This window comes from Thermobia domestica, chromosome 5, assembly GCF_964235325.1.
Source record: "Thermobia domestica chromosome 5, izTheDome1.hap1.1, whole genome shotgun sequence".
NCBI classification, from domain to species: Eukaryota; Metazoa; Arthropoda; class Insecta; order Zygentoma; family Lepismatidae; genus Thermobia; species Thermobia domestica.
The window spans coordinates 282772673-282792053 of record NC_137458.1 but is presented as its reverse complement, the minus strand read 5'-3'; the positions used below and the strand labels follow the sequence as shown (position 1 = coordinate 282792053).

Here is a 19381-nt window from a genome sequence, read left to right as displayed (position 1 = left end):
AGCACCAGAAAATTAGTATATAGTTTTTGGTCTGAACTGAATTCTTAGGAACATAAGAAGTTTGTTGGAAGCAGTATACAGCCGTGGTGTATTGTTTGAGACATCCCGAAATTACAATATAAGTGACATTCTGTTTTTCGTTCCTCTTTATAGTACACTACAAATGGATTACAATGCCCAGTGCTTGCTCACTAGTCCAGTGATAGCTATGTGCCTCATCTTTTGCTACAAATGTGTATTTTTCTTTTAAAGAAATCACTGTAAACAACAAACTTTTTATAATTACATTCTGTTCTTTTGCAATGAAGTCATCACGCTCAAACAGAGAGAGCTTGTCACAAAAAGTCAGTGAATTCAGGTGTTGATTTCCGTATGTTTTAAGTTACATCTGTACATAGAAATCCACTTTGGAAAGTTACATTTTCTACTACGTTTCCGTCAAATGCCTGCTGAGGTGTAATCCTGATTTACCATGCGTAATATATAGTGCTAGGTATTTCCGGTACAAAAGTACGTATTCATTGTAAAATATTTCGCAGTCTCTTTAACTGCTATAATTTATTTTATTGAATGGATTGGAAGCATGAAAAATACACCTTGCACTTTTCTCCATAACTGTTATTTTGTATTAACATAAACAGTAGTGTTTCACAAACTCCGAATTTCAAGGCTGCGCAAGGCACAAGTTTTTCAAAGCCTTTCCTAATCATAATACAAAGCATCGTACTCTTGTACGTATAGCAGACGCGTTCAATCTCTTCCATCTCTGTTCCACCGATTTCAGTTTAAGCCGATGTGTGAATAGGATATAAACTGTACGCTGAGCACTAATAATAATAATAATAATAATAATAATAATAATAATAATAATAATAATAATAATAATAATAATAGTCTTGAATTTAATACGAATAGTACATGTAATTCCACCCTTCCTCCAGACCCGTTCTTTTAGATGTGACTTAAATTTAAAACATTATCATTTTGCATTCTGGTAACTGATATTTGGTTACATATCGATTTGATTTTGTGGCGGTTATACTGTATACAGCGTGAAACATCTAAAAGTACCACCTAAAATACCGAAGAAACAAGAAATAGTAGCGACATTCGGTTTGAGGTGAATAACAATATCAAATGGGGCTTGTCAAATGGAGCTATGGTGTGGTAGGAAAAATGTCGACAAATGGGATGTCAGAAACGAAGTAAAATTTTTGTAATGAAACGATAGACAAAAACATAAATCACGTGAAAGGACTCGCGGAGAAACACAACACCGTTTGTCTCATGCTTCTACTGCACATAGTAATGGAGATATGATCATGGGAATGTTTGTAAACAGAAAGGCAGGTGACCTACTTGACCGCCAGTACTCATCAAAAAATTAAAATTCCAGTCCATTTCAAAGAAAATAGAAAAATAATTCCCCATAGAAATCAATGGGTAGGGGATGTTTAACTAGAATTAAAGAAGAAATCAGTAAAATCAAACCATTAAATCCATGAAATTCCAAGAGGTCGTGCAGTTAATGTACAACTGCTTTTGAAAAAGTGCCCTAACAAAGAAGGAATTTCTCTCACTTCAAATAGTCCTATATAACGGTTGAGCGGCTTCAAGATAGAATGTTTTAGTAATGCACATAAACATTTATATTTACAAATGTAGGTATAATTTCTAATTGCTTTCTTTTTTGTGATTGAAAAAATACTTCGTGTATAGCAATTGTAAGTTCCATTTTATTACAACAATTTCAATTTTAAGGCATCGCGGACCACCTGGCTAGGTCCCGCGTACCCGCAGGGGTCTGCGGACCTTTGAGAACTGGAGGGATATGCAACTGAGTTGAAGAAATCGGTAAAATCAAACCATTAAATTTTCAGTTCATTCCAAAGAAAACTGGAAAATAATTCCGTAGATAAATCAGAGTATTTTTTAAAAAATGGCGTAGGTACTCGAAACCGTTCCAGTTCCACAAGCAAGTTAGTGAATGGTTCTCATCATTTTACAAAGATTAATTTTTGATTTCCTTTTCCCTCCTTGCTGCTATAGTGGTCTTTTGTGCCTTTTGTGCTCGAGGTAGCAAGTTCAATTTCCGATGAGAAGGATCGAATGCACTACAGTGATCGACTCTAAACCGTAGTTCTCGTTCCACATTGCCTTAGTCTCTTGCATCTCTTTCTTGATTTAACTTTACAGAAAACTTTTTTTTTTTTTTTTTAAACAAGTAACTAAAATCATCTTTGAGAAAATAACACTGATTGTTCTTTCCCAATGATTTATTTTAAAATGTGACTGATTTCTAATTTCTGTTGTTTGTCTTTATTAACAGTCCTCGTCAGAACGATCACGAACCCACGTCACACGGTCTTCCGCTGCTCCACGACGAGTTCCTGTTGATTCTTCCCAGGCGACTTCGTCACGTCCAGTGGGCACAGTAGATGAATCCAATGTAGTACCACCAGCACATGAAACTTCGAGTTCAGAAACGTTGGAGCCCAGGAGGATGAGAACCGAAAGTAATTCAATGCAATTAGAGACTGCCGAGGCGAGCAACCCAGCTTCTGCAACAAATATACCTGCTGCTGAGCCAGCAGCAAGAGGAGCAATTGAACAAGTGGTAATCAAGCCAGAGCCAGTTATGTTCAGTGAAGAGATGGAGGAAACTGTGGCGAACCAGTTTGAATCAGGAGAGGACAATCCCGTCATTGATGGGTCTAATGTTTCAGATGAATTTGGCCAATCTATTATAACCAATAGTAATACAGTGTTTGTACGAGGTATTTAATTGTCCTCTTTGATCTTTCTTGAGTATATTCTTGAAGTAGGTTTTTGTCTTTCAACAAGAAAATGGTGTTTTCGTTCGATTATATTTCTTGTATTTTCACATAAATTTAACCATGACAAAAAAAAAAAAAAAAAAAAAAAGTTTTATTTTAGTTTGGTATATATTTGCCCAATAGTGCTGTTAAGTTAACTTTCGAAATGCACTCTAGATAATTTTAGAGGTACTTCAATTAAAGTATAAGACTGTGGATTGAAATCCAGAAGTGAATATTGACGGTGATCAAGATTGAACACGCATCTCAGATCAGAACGTGCTCCAATTGATCTTCGTGGATTTAAAATGACTCATGTTATTTTCACTGACCAAAGGTTATTGTTCCAGTATCGATAAATTGAGTGAGAAAATCACTTTACCGAAATGGTAAAATGTGATTCCATTAAGTATCTAATATAAATTTTCTGTAATAATAATAAACCTAATTAATGAAATATTATTATTAAAGCTATAAAGCAACCCACATAAAACAAAAAGCGGGTCTTAGTGAGGCTGAGGATTGTGTAGTATTAGGGATGGACAAAATATCCGCATAATATGTTATCCGTTTTTTAAGAAACTAATACTATCCAAACAACAGATAAGACCCGAATGATGGAAAACGAATAATATGTAGATAACGAGATAATATCCGGATAACGGAAAAGTAATATCTGGATAACCTATAGTCTATAATGTGTGATACCTGTATGACGAGTAAGATTTTTGGTTTGGTTGGATTTAGTTTAACGTCCCACGATTTTGCCTGCTAGGGTAAAGGAGACATGGACCTACTTGATTATATTGAAAATCAAACCACTTTGGTCGTTCAACTGTATCACCACTGGGAATCAAACCCGGAACCACGCAAACCGAAGTCAAACATGCTAGCCACTAGACCATCTATATATATATGTATAAATGATGGTAATAAAATATTGATTGTTAATAAAGTAATACAGGAATACCTTGCATAACACGTTTAATTGGTTGCAAGAAGTGTCCGAGCCATACACGTGTTCACTAGATTAATCAGGAAAAGTGTTTACCATAGAGTTCGTTAAAGATATATATATATATATATATATATATATATATATATATATATATATATATATATATATAGAGAGAGAGAGAGAGAGAGAGAGAGAGAGAGAGATAAATAGGTAGATAGATATAGATATATAAATGGTTATCAAAATAGAAGAAACAGCTTCTAAAAGTGCAACTTAACAGATTAATATGTCATTGGACCATCTTCTACCATCTGAACAGCTTTGATGGGACATGAACTGGAGTCACAGGTTGTAAGTAGTAGCAAAAGGAATATTACACAATTCCGCTTGCAGTGTATTACTCAATTACGTGAGAGGATTGAGGTCGAAATGTGGGCGACGGATTCGTGTCTCGCAACGGACCAGAGAAAGTGTTTAACTTCAACTTGATTTCTTTAAGCCATGCCGCAACAGTTCCAGCAGCGTAAATCGACACATAGTCATCCTCGAATAATGTTTTCATTACCTCGGAAACAACATCTGGAACATATATTTACATGGTCCCCTTAAATGGCGACATAATCGCGAATAGTGACACAATTGGTAAACGCCAGCATAGAACTGAAAACCAGGACATTGTAGCTCACAGCATTACAGAGCTACTGCTATATTTCATGGTTAGGCACACCCACTTTGATCATACGCTTCTTCGGGCTTTGCCACATGTAAACACGACTTGCGGCTTGAAATAAGGTGAACAATGATTCATTCGGCCATATCACACATTTCCAGTCAACATGGTCCATATTGCATGTTCAGGGCGCCATTGGGGTCGTGACCTCTTGTCAGCGTTTTCACCTGTGCATTGAGACCCTATATGCCCACGCGGCAAAATTTGATTGTCGACACAGGTTATGAGAGGTGCAGTTTGAGTTTGTTCGTCACTTGCACCGCAGTGGCACTATGGTTTTGAGTGTCAATACTCGGCAGGACCTGTCACTGAAGATTTTCTTCCGAGCATTGTTCCTCTTTGCGGATTTTGTTAGGTGTGAGTTTTATAGGCCTCACCTTGGACACTATCCCTCGAGACACACCTAACACATTTCCCACGTTCGTCATGCTTGCATCACATAATCGAGCACCACCAATTTACCGTCTATCGAAATCAAGAGAGATCGCCCATTTTAGGCTATCACCGTCTGCTCAGTTCACTGCGTACTGCCGTTCTGCTGCTTCTCACGTAGTACGTAGTTTGCCCTAACACATAATCACGAACAGCTCGAGCAGCGTAACCTTGCCAGCCCAAATATCTGACATGTTTTTGATAGAACACCCTCAATGACAAATATCGCCAAACATTAATTCGGTGCGAGCTGTCCCGGATTCGATTCCCGGTGGGGGCACTTGGTCGAAAAAGTGTCAAATGCTTTTTCAGGCCAGCCATCCTGAACGAGGTTTTCCTGAGTTTTCCTCATTCACACCAGTCAAATGCGGGGGTGGTACCTAACTTAGGCCGCTTTCTTTCCCTTTTCCCAGATAGTCTACTCGCCGAAGGACGTCATCCCTCATACGTGATGGGCTAACATGGTGATAGATGCCGAAAGCCCAGAAGTCTAAATCCTAAAATCCTCATAATCCATGAACATATGGGATTTTGTTGCACGAGGGAAACCGCTGACACGGGATCATAACGCTTTGGCACTACACCAATGATGCCGCTAACACAACATTGCCCGCTGATGACTAGAAACGTGTGATATTATTGGATGAATCATTATTCACCTTATTTCCAACCACAGACTGTGTTCGTGTGTATTGGACACCAAAAGAAGCGTATGACCCACAATGTTTCCGCCCAACCGCGAAATATAGTGGTGACTCTGTGATGATTTGAATTGCAGTATCCTTGGTTTTAGTGGGTTCTATGCTGACGCGTATCGGTCACATCACTGCTCATAAGTGTCCCCTTTTAGGGAATCATGTGCATCTTATATTCTAGATGTTATTTCTGGCCAATGACGCCACATTCCAAGAAGACTATGTAACAATTTACACAGTTGGAGCTGTTATAACATGGTTTGAGAATATCGGGATGAGGTTGAACATCTCCTGTCCCACTCAATCCCCGGACTTCAACATAATTAAACATCAATGGTCCATTTACGACAGAGAAATCCTGCTCAAATTTGCGCTTCCATTCTCTGTGATGGAACAGAAGATGCATTGTATGTGAAATGAGTAATATTCCAGTACAATGCATCATTCCTCTTCATGATATATGACTCTTTTACACGTCGCATCAGTGTTGTTCTGAGAACTAAAGATGGTCTAACGCCATATTAATCTGGTAAGTTCTATTTTTTGAAATGTTTCAATTTAAATTGATTAGTATCTATCAATCTATTTATATACAGGTTGAACCGTTTATTTTGATACGCCCTTAAACTAATGAAAAAAAAAATGTTCAAATATCGACAAGGGTACATTGTTTGGCATACTCTGTTATACCTCAAGGATAAGTGTTGCCAATCTCAACATAAAGCTGTATTTTCATCAAATGGCACTACATCAGATTGTTACATAGTATTTCAAATTGACATGTTAAACGAAAACTTTGAATGTTACATGTATTATTCAGCGTTTCCAATTACGGACACCGCAGTATCACAAGCATCGAAAAACAGCAAAATTTTGGAGTGTTCTACAGCAGTAATAGTGCAAGTAAGACGGCCAGGGTAGTGATGCACATTCAACGAAATTTAATATTGAATGCTATGGTCATCTTATGACGTATTTCGAATAAGTAGAAACAAAGTTACATGGAATTGAAAATTTCATTTCTTTTAAAGGACTTCATTTCAAAGAGTGTTTAGATAAGTATCACATCGAATTACGTACATTATTTTGAATTGACGTAAAGATCATAGTGCCATTTACAGCAGTTTGATATCTCGAACCGATCAAGAGATATAAAAAAGTGGTAAAATTTGATATATTGTTTAAAATGATACATTTGTGGAGTTTTTTTTTTTTTTTTTTTTTTTTTTTTTTTTTTTTTTTTTTTTTTTAATTGACTACTTTGCTTCTTTTGTTAGGTGTAATTACAAGTTCCCGAATTAGATCATTCTAAGCAGTGTTGTAAACTTTACCATCTCTACAAAACTGTTGGAAGTATCAAATTGCCGTAAATGGCATTGTGATTTTCACGTCTATTGAAAACTATCTATGCAATTTGATGAGATATTTATCTAAGCAGCTTCTCAAAATAAAGGCTATTGAAAAAAGTCAAATTTTCAATGTCTTGTAATTTTGTTCGTATTCATTCGAAATCCGTCATATAATTACCATAGTATTTAGACACTATAGTACTTTGATGTGCATTGTCCTGTATGTCTCATTTTCGTTACTACTGCTGCTGTAGAGGCAACCAAAATTTTAATATTTGAGGTACTGTAGCGTCTTTAGTTTGCAACACTAAATAACAAATGTGACATTGTAAGTTTTCTTTTAACATGTAGATTTGAAATATGTAATAATTTGACGTAGTGCCATTTGAAAAGTTACAACTTTGTTGACTGGCAACACTATTAACCTTGTGGTATCACAATGTGTGCCAATGTCCCCCCTCCCGATATTTGTAGGATACAAAATTTCAGCGTGTTTTGTCCATTAGTTTAAAAGTTCAAGGGTATATTATAAGGTAGATGGTTCTCCCTTTATATGGAAGAGAGTCAGCTGAAAGTTTCCAGTGACGAAAGTAGACTGGGTACCGAGCTAAAAATTTTATTTGCGTTCTGCATAGTCCCTTTCCCAGCACTATGCACTTTCCTAGTGGTGCTTTAAGTTTTTTACAGAATCCATAACAGTCTTTCCTGTATAGAAATTTCTTACTCTTCAGTTCTGCCCGCGTGGCGAGAAATGATAATCTGAAGAAGCCAATTCGGGTGAATAAGGCAGTGGGGGTATCAATTGATAACGAAATACACATAGTTGCTGGAATGTCTGGCGAGCAGGATGGAACGGTGGGTTATCATGAAGAAGGCGAACACCGTGTTCTAGTTGGTCAAGGTGCGTAACTATCTTTTAATTTAATTTGATTTCAATTTTGCGTTCCTTTCAGCAGGGAGGTCATATGAGATAAGGATCTACAACTTAACTTGGAATATGAACCACATAAGGTCCTTCCGGGAATCGAATCCGGGTCTCGTATGCCAAAGGCACGTACGCTGTTTAGCCACGAGGAAGCTCATTTACTTGCTCGTTTCGTAGGCACTGCAGCAGGTTTGAGTAATAGTTTGCATTAATGGTCTGTCCTGTGAGCAGGAAATGAATGAGAACTACATAACTGATGCCATCACTTTTCTCCACGTAAATTAGCAACAAAACTAACTTGGCGGAAAAGGAGGATGTTTTTTGTGGCATGACTGCTGTTTTTTCCTGTGGCCTGAAATCGTGAAATTATTTCATCCTGAGTCAAAAGCCTGCTTAGAAAATCTTCATCGTTTGCACTCCTGTATTGTATCCAAATGGTCGCGACTAGTGATATGTATGTACACCTTGGAAATGCCTAGACGTGTTGCAATAGTTAGCGTTAGTCGGGGATCCGAAATGGCCATGTCGTGTATACTTTCGTGATGGCGATATCAGTGGAAACATTCCGCTGGCGTTCGGTTAGAGGTTCATTGAGGGTCTGTCGTTCACGTTTTACTTCATTCACTTGTAACTTCACTGGGGCATTGTCCTGCAAGGTGTTTTGCAGGTTGTCATGATTCTATTTGGCTGTGCAACTCCTTCGGAAGAGATACCGATTCATTGCACAATCGGCGATGCGCTGCTCATTTCAGATGGTTTAATTCTGGCTTCCAGTTCCACCTAATAAGAGTAATTGGATAACATTAGATAACGTAACCTCATTTTCTAACAGAAAAAAATTGTAGATCAGAAATGATTCTTTCTGAAGCATCCGACCCTCGTATACTTTCTCTCTCTCTCTCTCTCTCTCTCTCCCTCTCTCTCCCTCTCTCTCTCTCTCTCTCTCTCTCTCTCTATATATATATATATATATATATATATATATATATGCAGGGCTGACCGAGGGAGTGTGCAAACCACACTCCGACGAAAAATGAGATTATAGCGGAAATACATTGCTCTGTCATCTGTCTTATCAGTTTCCGAACTAAGTGTGTCTGTAATTTGTTCCCTGTGTCTTCAAAAATAGGAATGAAAATATGTGACGGCTTGCGGCACAACTCATGTTCTGAGAGAAGGGGTTAAACCACAGTCCAGCTATAACGGCCAATCAGAAGACATGTTTGCTTGTAAAGAAAAAGATGGCAGAGCCTCGTAGCACGCTTCCAAACACAACTGCAACAAAAGTTCGTAAACAAGTGTTAAATGCGGAAACGAAATGTTGGTTAAAAAAAAAAAAAAAAAAAAAAATGAAACAGTGAACAGCAATGCAATATGAAAAATGTATACATGTGTATGTGGCTAGCATTCCGTGGTTCATCTGAAATCGGATCCTACTTGCTGGAATTTCTTCTGAATCCGTGCCATGTTCTACACACAAGATAAAACTATGTTTCTTTTAGGACTGCTGCTTTGAAGAAAGAAAAAAAAAAAAAAACCTACCATTTTCTTGTTGTATTACGTTCTGTTTCATTCACACAAGTCTGAAGAAATATGTTACTACTACTTGGTTCCAAGCCATACCTTTATGCCGTGTGATGCTGATTTTGCGGTTATCGAGAAAAAATTAGGAAAACAAGTCATATGTACATTTCTGAACGATCTTGTGGTACAATCTTGTTGAAAGAGCCAGAGTGCAGGATCCATTTCATGTAATACTCATGTCATCTGATAATGAAAGATATACAATCCATTTCCAAATTGTTATTCAAAGACATAGTGGATGAAACTGGCAGCAAGGTGAAAATGACTGCTTTCAGAGCATCGGCTACTGAACCTGGGTTAATCTTGGTTAAATGTACCTACTTATCAGTTAAGGTATGGAGGAAACTTCGTGTGTTCCAGAAACATCCAGGCACAAGGAACAAATATATTGTGTCCGCTACGGATGATGTATGGACTCTGTTGGACAGCTTGGATGGATGGAAGATCAACTTTCCTGATGGTAGGAAGATCAACTATCTGAAGTATGTTGATCTGATAAAAGTGATGCCATTTATTCTACCCGTGTACCATCCATTCTACTGAAATCAGACCATAACACGAACAATTTGGTGAATGTAGGTTAGGTTAGGTAACAAATCTAACCTAACTTATTGTATTTAGTTTGTATTAAATAAACTTAGATATCAACACTGCAAAATATTTCCGTTACATTAGTAATATTCGTTTATTACTCTCTATAAAACACACTTTACATCATGTATTACAGGTTATAAGTTGCACAGATGTCTGTAGAGCGGTGTGCAAAAATAAAAGAACCACCTTCACAGAGGAAAATTTACAGTTATTTGTCGTAAACTTTACCCTTTGATTTGTCGGAATTTAGTTTTTGTGGCTTGGCCCCCTCTCTCGGTCTGTCCTTCATATATCTATATCTACCTATCTATCTATCTATCTATCTATCTATCTATATATATATATATATATATATATATATATATATATATATATATATATATATATATATATATACAATTTCGCTCAACCATAGCCATGTAATTACCCGTATCGTAGTAAAGAATAGTATACGAGGGACGTGGGGTCAAATTTGTAGGTCCCTCGGAACATACTATATAAGATGATGCATTTTGTCAGTTATACGTAAATGTCTATTAATTACTTTTCTATTAACAGGCACTCCATCGGATTCAGAAATTGCTATGGATAACAGAGATGATGCAGAAGACTGTTTTGAAACCATCGAGCCACTAGATCATTTAGAAGTGTCCTGGGTGCCGAAAGAAGAACCAATGAATTTTAACAGTGAAATGGAAACCCAGATACTATTCGTTGATCAAAATTCTGATAGAAGTACAAGAACTACTAGGAGTCTTGCTGGAGTTTTGAATGTGGAAGAAGCCTCGAATCAGGAGAATGAATGTAGTTCAAACAAACAGACCCAAGGTATTCATATTTTTAAAATAATCTCTCTATTTGTATGCAGTGTAATAAATGAAACCGAAGCATGTTGATGTAAGGATATAAATGCTTTTAGTTTCTGAACTTCAACATTGTTGCAGAAATAGATAAATAAATAAAAAAAAGATTAAACGATGAATAGAAAACACAGTAAAAGATCGGTAAATAAAGAGATACATACATTGCGCAAAAGTTCCTTGCACTGTTCAGTGAAATTTTGCTCATAGAATTTTTATCGATATCACTTACTTTAGATTTTGATTTCAATAGAATCTGCACTAACATGATTTCGTTTCTTTCCTGGATTCTAGGTCATTAAGGCCAGTATATGTTCCACGTATATGTTCCAGTACCATACCGTTATATATTATACATCTTTTAACTTAAAACGGAGGAATTCTGAATTTTTCTAAAATTTCTATTCATGATTCAAGTATTTAAAAAATATTGATATAGAAGAGCCTTAATTTCCATACTGTGTGGGTGACTAAATTGACAGCTTGTTAAATATTCGAATACGAAGAATTAAAAAGTTATGATTTAATAATGATTTTTCGCAGTGTTTAAGTAAGATATACAGGGTGTCTCAAAAGTCCCTGACTTAGGGTAAATCTATTATTATTATTATTATTATTATTATCAGAGTTACAACAAAATGTAAGAGGGGAAACGGTCCCCAAGTTTGACGTTTTCAATCTAAAGTGAAGGAATTTTTTAAATTGGACGAGCCGTTTTGTATGTACACTCTTTATGCGCCCAATGTTAAGTGAAAATGCAATGTTGCCATTTACTTAAGGCTGGAGGGAAGGATGAGACAGGAGGTGGACAAATTTTGTAAAAGTATGGTGAATGGGGACATGTTTGAAATGGCGGCTGGCCATCAACACGTTAGCATAACAGACAGTAACTTCATTCACGTATGTTGTGGGTCCAGGTAACTGACAACGTTTCATTTTTATTTAACATCGGGCGCATAAAGAGTGTACAGCCCAAACGGCTCGTCCAATTTAGAAAATTCCTTCACTTTAGATTGAAAACGTCATATTTGGAGGCAGTTTTTCCCTCTTACAGTTTCTTGTTGCTCTGATAATAACAGAGTTACCCTATGTCAAAGGACTTTTGAGACACCCTGTATATAATTTTTTTTCGGTTAGTGTAGATTTTTAAATAATATTGCAATTATAGAACGTAAGGAACGTTTATTTAAATTAACATCGGAGTAACTAACTTTCATGTTTGCATTAATAGCCAAAGAATTAACTGCTTCTGAATGTGTCCGATAACGATCCGCTTAACCTTCATCAATAGAACGGGTAAATGTAAATGACATTACATTTTCGCTTCAGTTTCGTGTAGAATTCCTTAAACAGGCAAACATTGTTAATGTAAGGTTCTAAGACCTTCGATTCTGTTGTGGACATAAAACTTGAAAGGCACACCAATTAGGTAGTGCATGAGTACCTCTTTAAAGGATCACCTTTAAGTTTTGTGATTAGGTTACTATCTTCTTTTCTCATAAGGAATTGCGTCTACGACACTGAAGAATCGAAACCTGTAGAATCTTAAATTATTATTTACCTAGTTAAGGAATTCCATGTGAAGCTAAAACAACAAAATAAATACTACTTACATTTCCGAAATGGTTAAATAAGCGTTGTTCTACTAATGAAGGATAATCGGATTTAGAGATAATTAATCATTTGGCTGTTAATACAAACATGAACAAGGCTTACTAACTTCGTTGTTAATTTTATGAGAGTTTGCGATATATATATGTAAGGTGTTTCAAAACAACACCGACAACGTTTGGGAGGTGATTCCTAACACCAAGGTAAGACAAAAAAGTATAGAGCAACCTGCGTGCACAAATGCTTCCTTTCGGAGTTACAGGCTGCCGAAATACAGAAAAACGAATTTTAAAGACCCATAGCTCCCAAACTATGGAACCTACCGTAGTCAGGTCAAGACTTCACTTAGGAACTAATATGTACCCTATCCAAAAACCCATGTTTCAGAACCCTGCAGTACTCACAACAACTTTTATGGAAGGAGTTGGGCTACGGGGGTATAAATTGAAGTACTCACAAACTACCTCTATAAAAATTGTTGCGGAAGTACCGCAGGATTCTGAAACTTCGATATTTGGATAGTGCACATATTAGTTCTTCAGTGAAGTCTTGACCTGACTACGGTAGGTCTCATAGTTTTGGAGCTATGGGCCTATAACTCCGAAAGGAAGCATATGTGCATCCAGGTTGGTCTAGACGTTTTGTCTTGTCGTGGTGTCAGGAATCGCCTCCTAAACGTTTTCGGTGTTGTTTTGAAACACCCTATATATATATATATATATATATATATATATATATATATATATATATATATATATATATATATAAACTTTGTCTCATATAGGTTGTAGGTAGAGCATTTAATAAAAAGAGTGTCCAGAATCGACTCCCACTACCAATTTCATTATAAAATTTTCCACTATAAAAGTATTTTCACAAAATACTATACTAAATAATCTCTAATGAAAAGTTAGAAATAGGTAGTCTTTGACCGTAAGGTCGCAGACAGGATCTCTGGGAGGGGCTAGAAGCCGTCGTCTGCAAGTGACTGTAGGTCCCTCCGGTGTGAAGTCTTCTTGCCGAACCACGTGGTGGTGTTTGTAAACACTGATGCGTGGAATTGTTTGTTTACATCATATAGGATATTACAATATATATATATATAACAATCTATTCTAACTATTTCAAAATATCCTAATAGATTGTATTTTTGCTACCAGACCAACTATTCAGAAAATTATAATTTAAACATTTTTCGTAGCATTTTTGCATGATCAAACTAAATTAATTGTTTCAGTTCTTTGAAATGAAAGTTCAGTTTTAAATTTGATTTTATATATATATATATATATAAGGAAAGAAACAGAATACCAAAACATCAATATGCTTCTCAGCCATTTTTCAATGCGGTTTAGTAAACAGTTCCAGAAAAATTCATTGTTGAGAAATGCGGGTACGGAGACAGTTGGAAATGCTCCTAGTTTTCCTAGCATATTGGATGCCTTCCATATATAGTACTAACAGCAGCTGTAGAACTTCTATTGGTAACATGACAGAACTTAATTAGTCGAATGTTAATTTGAAATTTGATAAAGCAGTATTGTAGTAATAAATGGAGGAGGAAGAATTTAAGTGAAAATTAATATATATATATATATATATATATATATATATATATATATATATACAGGCCAGAGAGAAATATATATACAGGCCTTTTGAAATATGTAAAGTCATAATCAATATTAATGATTCATGATATTGTTAATTTCAGTTTATTCCAGCTGATTGAAAGACAGCAGAAGAGAATTGATTTCAGTTATTTTGTATGCATTTCGTGTATGTACGAGCCTAAAGTAAACCGCTTATTCCCTTCTTTCTGCATTGCTTTCTTTCCCATTTTATCCTCGTCCTCCTCCTGATGATCATGTTAATATTATTATTGTTAATAATAAACAACTATTATTATTATTATTATTATTATTATTATTATTATTATTATTATTATTATTATTATTATTATTATTATTATATTATCAATAATAATAATAATAATAATATTTATTATGTGCATTATTGAAACGAGCGGTCCTCCCTCACACTAATTTCAACCCCAAACTATAGGAGAAAGTTTCCGGACAAAACACACAATGTTCTTTACAAGTGTGAATCTGATTCGGTTAATAATCATTCATAAAAATATGTTACATAAAATTGATGAGAACACGCTCCCTCAATTTTAATCCATTTTAACAGTAAGCATTTGAGGCAATTGGAGATTCTCTGGAAAATTTACAGATATTCGACAAAATTGTGTGTCTTACGAAAGTTATTATAGAATTTTTATGTAAATTTTTAGGGGGTAGGGGGTCGTTAAATGAGTCCTAATATTTAATTGACTTAAACTGCAACAGTGATGATTGTATGAAAACCTCAATAAACAAATTCATCACATTAAAATCGAATAATGTGTACGAATATTTATTATGATTACTGCGAAGGGCAAAGGATACCAATGTAATAAACAAGCTCGGGAATCGAACTTGGAATCCGTCCAGCGCCCGCCCTTTGACAGCTTCGCTAACATCCTGAATGAATACAAAGCTATCCGTACATAAATGCTGTTTCCATGCAAATTGTGATGTGATTCAAACGGAACGAAGTCTTCTTCCAACTTCACCCCAAACAACCGCAATAAACCACAATATAGGAGTTACATTGAAAGCAATATACTTCAGCAATTCGATTCTATTATAGAGAACATAAGAAACTATGTATACAATGATCCCGAGAAAAATATCGAAAAGAAAGCACACATATGATTTAATTCAATGTATTGTATACTTTTATATGTGAGATTTTAGATATTACACAAAGGCGTTAAAAAAATAAATAAATAAATAAATAAAAATACTTCAGCAAAAAGTAACGCTGTAGAATGGCGTGTCTTTCTTCCTGCTTCCCTGACGAAACCTCGCCTACGGGTCTAGAACCCAGGCGTAAAATGAAATTTCGAAACTGTCTTTACATACAAATTTTTATTCATTTTGTCTGCACATGTACTCTTATTGGCTGGAGTACATGACGTATAAAAAATATATGTGAAAGTACGTTATCTCAGTAGTTCTCACGAATGAGGTTCACACATGAACAAAGAGTGCATGTAACGTAGAATGAAAGAAAACCAAAAATTAAAATGATTTTTTTTTTTTAAACATTTGGCGAGTAAAGTCCGATCAATCAAAAGCTTGAATTCAAGAATAAATAGCAGACGTCACTTTTTTGGTAAGATATATGCCAATAAACAAAATAAAAAATGTATTAATATGTTTAGTGTGTTGCAAAGTGATTTTTATTTGTATAAACACTGTAACTGCAAAAGGATGTTCGCCAGCCAAAAGATCCACTAGCCAGACCAAACACTGTGTTTGGCTAGTGGATTTTTTGGCTGGCGAGTATTTGCAGGCAAGATTTTTCAAGCCTTGTCTATAATTTCCTCAGTAGTGCTTTTCTGCCCTTAATTTTCATGTCATATCTATTACAGGTGAATTGCGTACAAAGTGGGTGCCTGAAGATGCAGAGAAAGTTTTCCAGTATTTCTCCCAGTATCTTGCTGAAGAAAAAGTTCCAGGTATTAACGGAGCTTTCCTTTCTAATGTACTAACATAACTTTCGTAATGTGTTTTTATGTATTGGAAAGTAAAAAATGTATTTTTATTCTATATAAGGAGGAAGGTAGATACAAAATTACATACTCAGCGAATAGATCTTATAAATGAAAACCTGTTCTAATTTCGTGGTTTTTAATTTAACGTCTCACGATTATGCACCAAGTCTAAGGAAGATGATAATGAGGAATGTACTAGGGGAATTGAAGCAAGTGAGAGGAAACAAGAAAAGTCTCCGTACATACCACAAAGCCCACTTGACGGGATTGCGTGTATTTTTACACGTTCTCTATCAAAATCGTATATCAGTTGTTGTGAAAATAGTGCCCACTGACCACAGAATATTATTCTACAGGTCCAAATGAAACAAAAATTCTGTGTAATTGTGTACCTTCCATGAGGCAGTAAGTCAGACCAAAATTTGGCGATATGGCAATATCGTAGACAAATTTTGAACTATTAGCAATACTGCTTTACGAACCCATCCAGGAATTATGTTGATTCTCGCTGGATGGCAGTTAAATTGATACTAACAGCATCTATTAACATAATACAAATTACGTGCTCCAAAAAAAGTCATGCCTACAGTAATTCGTGAATGTGTGTGTTTGCTTCTATGTTAACAGATTACTGTATTTATTTCTGTTAGTATGCGTAATGTATACTGATGTTACTAAATAGGGTTAGTATCAATGTTTACCGGCTTTAAATGTTATCTGGGAATAATCGATGTAATTATTCGATGGATTGGTATGGTCTGAAGGAGGCCCCGGACACTGCGTCCTGGATCTTTTTTTTTTTTTTTCGCTCTGTTTTGACTAATAGTTTTTTAAAGAACATCAAATATATCTATAAATAGGGAGAATATGCGGACGTTTGATTCTGAAACATGAGGACATTTTCTAAGGTTAAGAGCTTATAAGACTTAAAATATTACTACCCGCTTTTGCTTGGTATTTCATTCTTTTGTGTCAAGAGATGGAGTTGTTTTGTTTCTACCATGAACCAGTTCCCACAGAAAATTAAGTAGAAACCTCTGCGTCTCGTCTCATTGCGATTGAGAAACAGTTGTCGAAGGGAACAGATTCTTATTTCCTGCTCTACATTTTCTTTGAAAAAGCAGATGCAGAGAAGCGTCTTTAGTCTGGAACACTTTTGCAGTGTAATTTTTCGTTCACAATTACGTTATTCATCTGAGTGTAAGCCAGTAAGGTAGTTGATGCACCAGGAAAAAGTTCCGATAAATGTCGACCAAAACCGAGAGAATGTACAAAAATGTTTCTGCCGCTTAGAAACGTGGAACAAATACCTGCGGATAACACAGACTCTTGCAATGACGGCTTGCAAGTTTTTTATTGTACACTGAGAACTGAAGGTAGTATGAATTAGCAGGGAACAAAAGAAGATAGAAGTACTAAGCTTTTTTTCATTTTACGAGAGTAAAATTTTGGTAAATATAAAACACGCATCTAGCGAAGTGTTTTAGTGAAGTATTGAAATAAATGAAGCACAGAACAAAGAATTTTTTGAAGAGTGTTGAATGTACTAGGTAAATAAATGGAATATTATTTTTGAAATGGGTAATTAAGGAAATTAAGGATACTGATAGTACTGAACGGTTTGTAGCTATTGGGAAAAGAGCAAAGATTGTATACTCGAACGAATTAGAAGATGGCTACAATCATGCAAAAATATTTATCTTTGTCATTACTAAGCGATGAATCAAGTTAAAAAGTCCAGTTGTTTCATTTTATTATTTTTTAAAAGAACAGTTGTTCTTTTCTAATAAGCAAGCCCAAAGCCTAGCTAATGTTCGGTGTTTATTTTATTTTTTACATAGAAAAAGGAATGAGCACTAAAATTATGTACCAGCAATTTGCATGAAAACTATTAGTTAGTAAACTCCAGAGACACTGGTGAAATGTAGCAATTCTCACTAGTCTAATCTAATGTACATGGGATTCTCGGTTCGATTCCCAGTGGGAGAGTTTTCAGGAAATTTGAATGCAGTACGGAGGTTTGAATTCCACCTTAAATTGTGATTCCGCATCTCGCATAACCTTGGTGCTGAAAGGATATTATTCTGCGATCCAACTGACCAAAATAAGTTAACCATGCTTGTGGGTTTTCTCGTGGTTGTCCCGTTTCCTCCCACTTTCTTCATTCCACCATTTCACTCATCTCTCATAATCACCGTCTCCTTCAGCCTTGGGCATAACCGTGGGACGTAAAACTGAAAGATTTCTTTTCATTTCTTCGCGTGTTCTCTGTGCGTGAGATGCGGGGTTAAATTTAGCCCAGCAATTTGAGATGCTGGGTTAAGTTAAATTTGCAGTATCAATGATTGAAGTTTTTTTCTTTATTATTATTATTATTATTATTATTATTATTATTATTATTATTATTATTATTATTATTATTATTATTATTATTATTATTATTATTATTATTATTATTCTATCACAGTTGTATTGTTTCTCAGCTTGCTTTCCTACCTATAAATGTGTTCGGCAGTTTCCTCCAGCTTTTTATTAGTATTTTTTTTTCCTTTTACCTTCAGAATCTTTCAAAGTTCAAAATACAAGGTAGAGTCAATAAATAATTCATAAGGCCCTGTAACAAAAAGACTTATGTAGCTGATAAATAAGATATTCGTCTTTTCAAATCTCCAATCAGAATTAAAATACCTTTCAGATATGGAGTCTGAATTAAACATCACACTTTGACGATGGTTGGTGATAGAGTTCTTGTTTAAATCCGGTATGAAAACGAAACCCTAGATAGAAGCACAATAAACGAATTCAAGCACTTTCAGACGTGTAATTTTGGCTAGTAATAGAGAGAGACGAGGCACATCCTCCTATGCAGCAACAGACCAAAATGAGGCTCGTATGGAGGAAGTTTTCAAAAGCCGGACTTATCAATTTTGACGAAAAGGTTGTTAATTTCGAAAAGAAGTGTTCTTCAGCTTCATTCAAATCTTCGATATCGATCGAAAACAGTGTTCAAAATAGGTGTCAAAGCTCCTAACAAGATAAATGAAGCAAAGTTGAAAATAAATTTGTGTAGACCTCATCGACTCCTTACCACAAGCACCTACTAAGATGTCAGAACGGGTAGCGAGACTTGGGTCTGTCATTATGATCCTTTTCAAAGGATCAATCAATGCAATGGACTCATACAACGTCGCCAGTCAAAAAAATGGTTTCCCTTCCTAAA

At 35.6% G+C, this 19381-nt stretch overlaps 1 protein-coding gene across 3 annotated transcripts in view; it reads left to right on the top strand.

Annotated features, from left to right (window-relative positions):
* LOC145686671 (uncharacterized) overlaps positions 1–19381 on the top strand; it is a 188349-nt gene that overhangs the window by 44665 nt on the left and 124303 nt on the right. For all 3 annotated transcript variants that reach the window (XM_081760181.1, XM_081760183.1, XM_081760182.1), the window contains exons 4-6: positions 2330–2777; positions 10642–10911; positions 16039–16125. In XM_081760181.1, coding sequence (XP_081616307.1) covers positions 2330–2777; positions 10642–10911; positions 16039–16125 — 805 coding nt within the window. The remainder of the gene's footprint in view (positions 1–2329; positions 2778–10641; positions 10912–16038; positions 16126–19381) is intronic.